Raw genomic sequence first — 12,072 nt, 5'->3', positions numbered from 1 at the left:
GTGACAATTTCGACCTAACCACAAGGAACATTCTTGCAAATTTTCCCCAAATTTAATTCAACTTTTTTTAATTAGTTGATAATTTAAAAAATATAAAAGAAATTAGTAAAGATAAATAAGTCTTTTTTGAATGGATAGAGACCAAACGTGCAACAAAAATATAATATAAGGACGGTATGGGTGAAAAAAAATTGTTAGAGACCAAACACACAAATTATCCTAAATCACAGTGACCATCTGTGTAATTTACCCCACAGTTTTTTTTTTTATTATTGAATACTAAAATGGTATTTTAAAACATAAAATAAGTTGGATCACGAGATATGGCTGTGGCTTTTTGCAATTTTTTTACGAGACATGGCTGTGGCCTTTGTAATTTTTCTGCTCGTTTCGCTTCTCAAGTCTGAACACAGATGAGTTAGAGAGTCGCTTGCGCTGGTTTACGAGAGATGGCTGTTGATTTTGCAATTTGTCCGCTCGTTTCGTTTCTCAAAGACAGAGGAATTAAAGAGTCGCTGAGCCCTACTCCCCTTTTTTTTTTCTATTTCTTTAGCATTCTCTGTTAATGAATGTTCGTGCTTCCAACTTCGAAACCTTCATTTGGGCATTCATTCGAAGAAGGTAATTAGAGATTATGCTTTCAACCTTTCTAATTAGTTTGTTTCCGTGTAAAAACAGTATTTGCGCGTTTGACTTTGATGAATGGATACATATTCAAACTATATTTGATAGTCATCATATTAGAAAATTTTCAAGATGGTAATTTGAACACCGACTGATGGATTGTTCTTTTCTATTTATTTAGTTTGTAACTTCCATCTAATTTAGGTTGAGATTAATTGATATGTGTAATGCCAATGACTTTGTTTTGTATGAGAATATTAGTTTTTTTATCAACATTAAGCCTATTGTTCTAATCTGTTAATCGATTGGTGCAGGTGGGGGGATATCCACTAATAGTGATTTCAATAGGCCGATGGTAGTGGTTCACTTTTCTGGCATTTTTATTGATTATGTTTAATCTCATGCGCTAATTAGTTGTAGAGTTATATAATGCATTTGTATGCTTTGCAGGCAGATACAACCATTTTAGAAAAATGCATAACGTTTGGACCATGGGGCACGAACATCTCATTCTCAGCAGGGAAAGAGTGTATTTATATACCGGATGGGTTTATTAAAAAAATTCGTATTTTACATGGAATGTGTATTGATGGCATTGAATTCCAAAGCGACAGTAGCACAGGTGCACGACAAAAGTCCTTTTTTGGTCGCCAGCGTGGTGAACGAACGGACATGGTAACCGCTCTTATCTGAATATGACTTGATGCATTTCATGGAGGAACAGATCATGATGGGGATATATCAGAAGTGGAGATTAATTTGGATGGTGTGCAAGAGTATTTGACTGGAATATCGGGGTATTATGGACCTGTTGAGGGCTATGTTGGATTGGAAGGTATAACGTCCCTCACTATTCACACAAACAAGGGGAAACATGGGCCTTATGGACAGGAAAGTGGAGGTGCCGGGTATGTTTATTTTACATCGACCACATCTTCTGGGAAAATAGTTGGTTTCCATCGAGGAATGGTGATTTTCTTACTGCAATTGGTGTTCATATGGAGTATCTCTGAAGATGATGGAAGAAGCATAGACCTTTTGCTAAGATTTCATTTTTTAATGGTAATTGCATCGATCGAATTTCCTACTCTTCGCTTTTGATAATATAAGATTGCCATGTTTGGGTTTTTTCTTTTTTTTTTGAGCAACTCGTGTGTGAAATTTTTTGGCATTTCTAAGTAAGCAATTATGCCCTATCAATGTTTGTTTCAAATTAATTCATGAAGGTTATTTTTCCCTTCGAAATAAAATATTTAAAACGCTTGTGTTATTGCGCCTCTATTAAGGACATGAGATACCATATTATTAATTTTATTACTAGTTGTGAAACCATGAGTTATGTGGATTAATTTAAAAAAAAAGTTAAATATATAAGTCTAAATATTTGAGAACTTCAAATTTAAAAGAAAATAAAAAAAATAATGAATTATTAAATATATTTTAATCTTAATCAAACAATTTAAATAAATAAAATAAATAAATTAATGAGCTTTAATTTGAGAATTTAAAAACAGAAATTTAAAACTAAAAGGTAAGTCTATTTATAAAAATGATATTCATTTTTTATTACATTTATTGTAATTATTATATTAAAAGTTTATGCCGAATTTAATTAAAAAAAAACTCATAAAATGATATGTGTAAATAAATTAAATCAAAAAAACCAAAAAATAACATTTAACAAATTTAATATGAATGTGACATTTAACAAAAGAAAACCTTTATTTATTAGACTAAGAAAACTAAGAAAGTTCAACTATTACAATCATGTATGCCAAAGCTCTTTTACCTTCTTTTTTTTTCATAAAACTTTCACGCCATCATTGTTTGTATCAAAAGCACTTTGAGTTTGAACCTAACTTTTATTTCGCTCAGGATTGCATTTTAAAAGACGATTTTGAGATTTTTAATATCAGATTTTTTTTGAATAACAAAGGTCGTTTGAACTGGAATGTAATAATCCCTTCTAGCATTCTCTTTCAAAAAATATAAAAAATAATCCCTTCTAGCATGTTCATCTTCAAAGTCCCTTCACTTCTTTTTTTAAGGCATTGATCATTTCACACAGGCATAGGTTGTTTTGTTGTTTCTATTGACTTCTACTCAGTGGCGTAGCCATGATTTGGTTTTAGGGTACGCCAAATAATTTAAAAAATATGAACAAGTAGCAAAATACTTCGAATGATAACAACGTGTAACAATATATGATTTTAAAGTAAATTGTTCGTTTAAGTTGGAAGTAATTAATTAAACTAAGATAATAATAAAAAATATTAATATACTAACTTGATGAACGAAGAATTCACCATGGAGATTGAAATACAATTTGATCTATTTAAAAAATTGTTGTCTTAATTCTTTAATCGACATGTCTCAATAGGTAAATTATTTCATTCATTATGAATTTAAGTTTTGAGTGGGTACAGTCTTTGCATTTTTTTATTCAATAGAAATATGAATTTTATATATAATATATATTTCATCTCAAATTTGTACGGGGTGGGCCAAGGCCCACTCTTGCACCAATGTAGCACTGCCCCTACTTCTACTATTGTTTTATCATCAATTTCTATCGACTCTAGCATCATAGGCTGGAGTGAGTGGTGTCACCGAAACCGTACTCTATTCACTGTCATATGTGTGTCATATCATTTTTTTACCACATAATGTGGTTTCTTGTCACATCCAAGGAGTGGTACCACACTTTTTGTGTTTTTTTGTTGTTTTTTTAATAATTTAAGCAAATAAAACTTCATTATATATATATATATATATATATATATATATATATATATATATATATATATATATATTACATTGCATTACTTGGTTTATTTTATTATTATTTTGAATGGATAAAATCTTTTTTTTTGTCAAAATATAATATTTCATTAATTAAAAATAAAAATGCCATACATTGCTTGACTTAAAAAAATAAAAAATAAAAAAAAAAAAAAAAAAAAAAAAAACCCTAAACTTTTAGAAATGCAAATTAGAAACATAAAATCTACAACATAAAAATATAAACAAAAAAAAGTAAAAAAACAAAACAAAACAAAATGCACACCAAACGTTAAAAAAAAAAAAAAAAAAAAAAAAAAAAAAAAAAAAAAAGAAGAAGAAGAAGAAGAAGCTAGGCACGATTTGCATAACGTTTTTTTCACTTCCTGCTTCATCGCCAAAATAACTTGAAACTCGTCCTTGGTCATATTCGACGTGTCCATCAATAGTACTCTCATATCGCTGTCCCTTTGTTTCCGAAGCTCTCTTTCAGAAGCAATTTGCAAAATCCTGTCCATTCTAGCTTTTATACCTTCCATGACGGCCCCATTTCTTTCAACTCATATGAATCTGACGCTTTGTCTTTGTCTTTGTTTTTTGCTTTGTCTTTGCTTTTTGCTTTGTCTTTTCCCATTGGTCGGGAAGGTGGTGAAACTGGAACAAATTCATTCTTGTTCAGATCAAATTGAACACGAAAATCTGATGTAGTGTGGTCGGACTCAGATGTTCTGCTGCGTTTTGAACCACTGTCGATATGCTTGTCTGATGTTTTGTTGTTTTCCCATTTCTTGTTATCTTTCACAAAATTCCAAACTTCAAGAAACTTGAAAGCCTTCAGATTTTCTTTTTGATACACTTTCAGCGCTTTCCTCAAAATCACATCATCGTTTTCTCTACTTTTCCATTGAAGTTTCATGTTGGTATACAAATCATTAAACAACATGATTTCCTTGTTCATCTTCCCCCATTTCGAGTACACTTGATGTTATGAACTGTATTCTCTACGGTTCATTCCTTTATCGAACATATATAAAACGTGAATCCAAAAGCGGTCATGCTTTTGGTCTTTTCCAACCGTCGCATCTTCTGAAATATCAATCGAAGATTGTGCCAACACTAACACTTCTAGGGGTCCCAACCTTTAGCATGTGCCTTTTCTTTTCTTTTAGTTGTTGCTCGAGTGGGCTGAGTTTCTTCAACGAATTCCGGTTTAGAATCAGAAACGACCGTAGGTGGTTGTGTTTGTGTTTGTTGAACAAACTCGGGTTGAGACCAAAAATCAAATGGATTAAAATTTGTGTCGGGTTGTGGTAGTGTTTGTGTTGGTCGTTGTGGAAAATACGGAAGCATACCGCCATAGTGGTAATACGGAGGCAAAAAAACCGGTTGAACAAATTAAGGTATTGGGGTTGTGGTGTTTCCAGCGGGTGTTTTTTCTTTGGAGGGCCTTTTGGAAGAAGACATGTTGAAAAAAAATTAAAGAAAAGATAGTTAAAGAGATAAGTAAATAGAGTAAAGTTTTTGTAAAAATGGTATATATATATATATATATATATATATATATATATATATATATATATATATATATATATATATATATATATATATAGGGTAAATTTAAAAAAATAATAATAATAATAAATAATTCTACGAATTGACCGTTTAATGGTCAAAAGATGCCCCATCCAATCAAACTGTACGGCGAAAAATGGCTACACTGCGACCTAAACCACGGGAGACCGCGGTCAGGGGGCGATGTGCACGGCTGAGGTGGCAAAACCGCGGCCCCAAACCGCAGCCACTCCCTCGAGTCTTATAAGAAAAGAAAGTCAAAAATTATAAACATAAGCAAAAATAAGTATAACATTTTCATATATTTTCTTTCACATAAACCTGATCAATAAAGAACTCAAGTTTTCAACATAAAGTTGATCAACAAAGAACTCAAAATAGTAAACAAGTTGTCACATGTTTGACAAACTTGATCATTGTTTCTACATATATGTACATATTTGACAAAACATGGTCAGTGTTTCATATACTTTCATGTCCTGATCAGCAAAGATGTCGTTTTCCTCTTGTCAAGAGGATCTGAAGCAACAATTTAGAAGGTTGTAGAATGGTAATTGGGGTTATAATCGGTTGGGTTAACTTGCTTTTCTTTTTGGACCATATTAAACACGACTTATTTTATCTAATTTTGGTTTGAGTTGGTTGGGTTTACCGGGTCCATTGACCATCTTTTACACTAAGGTGTGTGTTTTTTCATTTGGTTGTTAAAGCTTATTGAAAGAGAACACAGAGGGAAGTATGCTTAAAAGTGATCTATCTTGCCCTTTAAAGAACCATTTTTCCCAATATGCCAAGAGAATTTGAAACCTAACACCATCTTTAGCTAACACCTAATAAATCCAGTTAAATAGTTGTACACTCAACTATTATTATTAAAGTTAATCTGACCATGGCCTTAAGGCTATCTTGATCATCAAACTAAATGATATAAATACATAAAAACCATCAACGATCCTTTGCATAGAGTTGGTAATCAGTCAACCTAGATTGGATTCGGGTTCAATCCATTTATTAATTGGCTTTAAGTTTTTAATCAAACTTGTCATCGAGCTCATATGTTTATGTATTTCTCAACCCAATCTATTACATAAATAATTAAACTTAGATTAACCCATTTATAAAAAATAAAAAAAAAATTAAAAAAAAAAAAAAAAAAAAAACTAAATAAATTAACCAATGATTACACCACTTAAAGTAGTTCCAAAAGTGAATAAAATTTTGAAGTATGAGAAAAACACAATCATAATTCAAAAATACATATAAATTGTTGGGTTTTTAAAAAGGGAAAACTACAATAAAGTCCCTACATATTGGCCTCATAATCGATTTAGTCCCTATATATTTTTTTTCTATTCAATTAAGTCTCAAATATCGGTAATCGTATTCAATTTAACCCTTTGACCCGGTCAACAGGTCATCTAACTTTCAAAAATTACATTTTTGTCCCATATTTCAAAATTTATTACAAATTTGGTCCAAAATTTACACTTTTGGCCCAAATTTTAATTTTAATTTTTTTACAAATTTGGTCCAAACTTACCTTTTTTGCTCAAATTTTAGAATTTTATTATGAATTCATCCTAATTTTAGTTTTTTTACAACTTTTTTTTTTCAAAAAATTGTTTCTAATATGTTTTTTCTTTATGAAATCATTATTATACAAAAAAATATATTTTCACATAAAAATATTATATTATCTATATAAAAACTTTTTTTAAAAAGTTTTTTGTATATGAAATATCTAGTTATAAAAATATGTATTTATTTATATATAAATTCGTTTTTATAAAAAAAATATACACAAACACCTATCACCTTTATATATATATATATATATATATATATATATATATATATATATATATATATATATATATATATATATATATATATATATATATATACACACACACACACAAATAGGTGTGTATCTATATTTTTTTATAAAATCGTTTTTGTTTATATTTTTTTATAAAAACGTGTTTGAATAATTTTTTATATAATACGTGTTCATATATATTTTATAAAAACGTGTTTGAATAAGTTTTTATATAATAGGTGTTTGTATATATTTTATAAAATCGTGTTTGTATACATTTTATAAAATGTATACAAACACGTATTATATAAAAAAATATTCAAACACGTTTTTATAAAAAAAAAAATATAAACAAACACGATTTTATAAAAAAATATAGATAAAATAGGGTGTTTGTATACATTTTTTTTTGTAAAATACATTTTTGTATACATTTTTTTTATAAAAACAGATTTCTATATATTATATACTTAATAAATACTTATTTTTATAACTAAATATTTCATATACAAAAAACTTTTTGAAGAAAGTTTTTATATATAAAATATAAGATTTTTATGTGAAAATACATTTTTTTATATAAATATGATGTTATAAAGAAAAAACATATTTCAAACAATTCTTTGAGAAAAAAAGTTGTAAAAAAACTAAAGTTATGATGAATTCATAATAAAATTCTAAAATTTGGGCAAAAAGGGTAAAGTGTGGACCAAATTTGTAACAAAATTTAAAATTTGGGCAAAAAGTGTAAATTTTTTATCAAATTTGAATAAATTTTGAAATCTGGGCTAAAAATGTAATTTTTGAAAGTTAGATGACCTGTTGACCGGGTCAAAGGGTTAAATTGAATACGATTACCGGTATTTGGGACTTAATTGAATAAAAAATATATATAAGGACTAAATCGATTATAAAGCCAATATGTAGGGACTTTATTGAAGTTTTCCTTTTTAAAAAAACATAGTAAATAACAATGTATAACCATCAAACGCAAAGAAAAAAACCCAAATACGGCAATCATGTATTATCAAAAGTGAGGACTGGCAAATTTGATTAAATTACCATTAATACATGCATCTTAACAAAAAAAAGTCAAAGCTTCTACTATCACCAGCTTCAAAAATACTCCATATGAACACCAATTGCGATCAGAAAATCACCATTCCTCCCATGAAACCCAACAACTTTCCCGGGAGATGATTTTGAAGTATAATCAACAGACCCCTTTCCACGTTCCTGTCCATAAGGCCCATAAATTTTCTTGTTTGTGTGAAAAGAAATAGAAGTTATGCCATTAACTTCAACAGGTCTGTAAAAGCCCGATATCCCAGTCAAATATTCTTTCTCATCATCAAAATCAACCTATTAAGATTAAGGTTTACCCATTAGATTACACGGTAATGCCACTCACTCACAAATAGAAAACAAAAAATAAAGTGTATATTTTAATATTTTTGCACATTACCAGTTCTGTTTTATCGCCACGTGTTCCTCCATGCATTTGTGACAAAACGGATTTACCATCCTTCTTAACATATTTAAATTGGACGCCACAAATGACCTTCAAAGACTCTCCTAAATAAACACGTATTTGTTTGACATGTGAGAAAACCCCATCATCCCATGGCCTACCTCCAGCAGCCCCCCAAGGTCCTGCCCCACTCGCCATTCCTAGTGCAGACATCTTACAGCACAACTGCAGTGAAATGAAATTAATTAGTCACACTTGTTAAACACTAAAAGCAGAAAATAATCGACAATCAAATTCTGAGACAATAGAACGAACCCCATGTGAAGATTTGGGATATAATGCTAGTGATTTAGGAATTACATAAATCCCAATAGAATCAATGTATTTTCCAGCACGACCATAAAATCCAACTATCATCCCATCTTTACCATCATATGAGAAAGGGATGCCTTTATCTGAATTACCATACGGACCATAACGAATCTGATTTGTTCGAAAGCATAAAGACATGACTACAGTAGAACCTCCAAATTGACCAATTGTCCCGCTTATATTAGTCAAATATTCGTCTGGGTAGTCGATTAAAATCTGCAGAATTGAGGAAATGTCATCGACAAATGTGTTTGATGAGATCAAAGAGGTATTGAAATAACATGATGAATTACCATGTCAGTTTTGTTGCCACCATCTCCACCAAAAATAGAGGTTTCAGTTTTACCCGTCTGACAATCACTTTGAAATCTGATGCGATCGATAACCCCTGCATGTACGATTGTGATCTTTTTAAGAAAGCCGCCTGCTTCAGGCATAATTACCCAGTCTTCACCCTGTGAACCACCCCATGGTCCAAGAGTTATGCACCCTTCATTACTTCTTGTACCTCCCTGTAACCCATTAAAAATCATAAAGCGTTAAAGTAGTATTTTTGTTTTTCCATATAATAAGAATGGAAAAATAAAAAATTGAAACTCTACCATATCTGGCTACTGAAACAGGATGAAAGGATAAACTCTAATTGCCTTCTTCAGTTGTATGCTCCGGTGAAAATACAGAAACTGGAATGAGGAGCATGCAGAAAATGCTGAAAAAAAAAAAAAAGGCCTAGTGTGTAGAGTGTAGGGATCATCAAGCGACTCCATCTTGAGAAACCAAACGAGCGGACAAATTGCAATAAATTACGTTTTCTTCGACTTAAAAGTAAATTACAAAGACTTTATGCTTAATTTTTACAACTATTCGTTAATTAAAACGAAAGTGATTGATATACATAACAATTTTTGATCATTTTTTACCATACACATATAAAACACAAAATTAATTAGGGTCTAAGGAGAATACATCTCAAAATGATCATCTTTTAAATCTCTAATGCAAAAATTATAACCACATTTGCAATAAAAAACACGTTATAGATAAGTGAATCAATATTATTTAAAGATATTTAAATCCTCTATTAGTTTATTTTTTATGATTTACAAAATTTGTGGTCATTAAATTACACAAAATACATTTAGAACAGTGAACTTCTTTAATTATATTATAACCTTGTAACCCGTTTTCTTTTTCTAGTAATACTCGGAGTATCTTGTTCATTTTCTCAAACAACATATAGATATTTTGTAAGGATTGAAGGAGTGAAACATGACATGTCATGCTCCCACATCATCAGTAAAGCCAAAGATTGTTTATTGTTTGTCATGTCAATTTTGCTACATAGCATAAATGGCATGTTATTTTGAGAGGTAGGTCAAGATTATTTTTTTATTTTTATATTTTATATTAAATTAAATGTTTTATTTAAAAAAAAACATTTCATTTAAAAAACAACAATATTTGAAATATTATTTAAAACTTGACTTAAACTAGACTTAAAATTACTCAATGATAGGCTTAAAATTAAACATTTAAAAACTTGACTTGATACTACTTCTCAAACTTATATTTTTTCATAAGCTCCTCTTGCATTTTCTCCGCAGCTCGACATTGACACTCGGGTAATTTTGAAACTTCTTTCATCATTAGCTTCCACTCACGATTTCTTTATTTTTGTTTCGCAAGTTGCAACATTCTTTGGATGTGCTCATTTAACTCCATTAGCCCCTCTCTTTTCTCCTTACTCGAAGAACCTTCGACACCCTTGAGCTTTCTCTTCGCTTTATCTCTTCCTATAGGATGACTCGACCTCAGAATATCATATGGTGTGTCATCGTTGAGGTCTATTCCAACATGTGCATCCGAAGATTGACTATGGGAGTTTTCGAATGTTTTTGTTCTTTTTGAACTACCCGTGACGTCTTCCGGCGTGTATTGTTTAGCCATTTTTCTTTGTCCTTCACAACATTCCAAAAACTAATATTTTTTAATGCTTTCTTCTTTTCCTTACAGTACACTTCTTGAGTTTTGGATAGGATTTGTGCATCATTAGCACCTTCACATTGACGTAGATACCATTGAAATACGTTGCATATTTGCTTGTATTCCTCCATTTTGAACATATTTATCTTTTGTTTGGTATGAACCTCTCTTCATGCGCTTAATAAAAATCCTCCGATACGTCAACTCATGCTTCTGCTAACGCCTTTTCTTCATCCGTTGACGATTTTTTATTGTTGGCCCTCCTTTTTTCTTGTTGTCGACTCGAGGGTTGTGTGGTAGAGGGCGGGGTGGAATGAAGGGTGGATCTTCGGATTCGGTTGAATCTAATTCAATAGACTGAAAGATCTTTTATTGCATTTTTTCAAACGGGTTAAATTCAGGTTGTGAATTTAGGGTCGGGATGGAATTTGAGATGAAGATTGGAATTAGGGTCGAGATGTAATTTGTATTGGAGATTGGAATTGGGGTTGGAGATTGGCATTGGGCTTGGTTTGCATCATTTGTAATATGAAACATTTTCGGGATAATGAATAATTGGTGGTGAGTATATGGGTGCTTCAAGTTGAGGTCGATATATCGAAGAAGACAAACTGTATGGCGAAGTGTTTGAAACATTTTTCTTATTTCTTCTAGGGTTTTTTGTTGGCTATGAGAATACATTTTTGAATTTAAGAGATTTAAAGAGATTTGATGTTTTGTAGGTTGGTGTGGAATGAGTTTGGAAGATATAGAGGTATTTATAGAGGGTGAATGCAATTTTTAAAATTTTGAATTTTAAAACTCTAACGGCTAGCTTTAAAAAAATGTTAGTGAATTTGAATTGTAAAGAGTGGCTACATAAATTTTGAATATATGGGTTAGAAAGGTAAATTTTTATTAAAGAAAAAAATAAATGCAAAACAGCCGTTGGCTCCTCTCCCTCATTGGCACATTTATGCCGTCGACCCATGCCACCCTTGGCATGCCACCGTCGAGGGATGATGTATGCTGAGCTCGCCGAGTAAACTAAAGCCTAAAGAAAAACCCAACCATGAATATGATTATCAACCAAGCAGACCAAAATATGCACAAGCCCCGAAACCAGTTTAATGTTCAAAATACTTTTCACAAATTTGTTTTAAGTTATGTATATCAACTGTACATTTGAATTTAATCTTGATATATATACATTGGATATTTACTTGTGGTATTATTTTGCAAACTATTTTAAGAGATTTTATAAGCTTTTTTATGTTAGTTAATTATTTGTATATAATTTCATAATTAAGACAGCCAAAAACTTCAAATGAACGTACAATTTTATTTTTGACTTTATTTCATGATTTTCTATACATTTCGTGAAATACTTTATTTGTTTTGCATAGGGGTGAGCATTTGGACCGGGGAACCGGCCGGAACCGAATAAAACCGATCGGGCTGGTACCGGGAC

General features: G+C 30.7%; 2 protein-coding genes across 2 annotated transcripts; one reads left to right on the top strand and one right to left on the bottom strand.

The window, feature by feature from the left end:
* Window positions 1-252: 252 nt before the first annotated feature.
* On the top strand, window positions 253-1,760 carry LOC111876297 (uncharacterized). Its single transcript, XM_023872846.3, has 3 exons — window positions 253-621; window positions 939-979; window positions 1,075-1,760. The coding sequence occupies exons 1-3, from the start codon at window positions 570-572 to the stop codon at window positions 1,315-1,317; spliced, it is 336 nt and encodes a 111-aa protein (XP_023728614.1). The 5' UTR covers window positions 253-569; the 3' UTR covers window positions 1,318-1,760.
* A 6,152-nt stretch (window positions 1,761-7,912) lies between these two features.
* Window positions 7,913-10,753, bottom strand: LOC111876275 (agglutinin). The gene is made up of 5 exons (XM_042896157.2): window positions 10,553-10,753; window positions 8,933-9,151; window positions 8,583-8,855; window positions 8,262-8,492; window positions 7,913-8,158 (listed from the first exon to the last, which is right to left on the bottom strand). The coding sequence occupies exons 1-5, from the start codon at window positions 10,751-10,753 to the stop codon at window positions 7,913-7,915; spliced, it is 1,170 nt and encodes a 389-aa protein (XP_042752091.2).
* Window positions 10,754-12,072: the final 1,319 nt, after the last annotated feature.

Source organism: Lactuca sativa, chromosome 1 (genome assembly GCF_002870075.4).
Source record: "Lactuca sativa cultivar Salinas chromosome 1, Lsat_Salinas_v11, whole genome shotgun sequence".
In the NCBI taxonomy this organism is placed as follows: Eukaryota; Viridiplantae; Streptophyta; class Magnoliopsida; order Asterales; family Asteraceae; genus Lactuca; species Lactuca sativa.
This window is presented reverse-complemented; position numbering and strand designations above follow the sequence as displayed.

Bases quoted from the DNA above. Each gene is read 5' to 3' on its own strand.
- LOC111876297 (XM_023872846.3), top strand. From the start codon at position 570: ATGTTCGTGCTTCCAACTTCGAAACCTTCATTTGGGCATTCATTCGAA. The intron at 622-938 runs GTAATTAGAGAT...CGATTGGTGCAG, and splicing joins TGGGCATTCATTCGAAGAAG to GTGGGGGGATATCCACTAAT. The intron at 980-1,074 runs GTAGTGGTTCAC...TATGCTTTGCAG, and splicing joins GTGATTTCAATAGGCCGATG to GCAGATACAACCATTTTAGA.
- LOC111876275 (XM_042896157.2), bottom strand. From the start codon at position 10,753: ATGGAGGAATACAAGCAAATATGCAACGTATTTCAATGGTATCTACGT. The intron at 8,856-8,932 runs GTAATTCATCAT...TCAATTCTGCAG, and splicing joins GTGGCAACAAAACTGACATG to ATTTTAATCGACTACCCAGA. The intron at 8,493-8,582 runs GTTCGTTCTATT...ATTTCACTGCAG, and splicing joins ATCCCAAATCTTCACATGGG to TTGTGCTGTAAGATGTCTGC.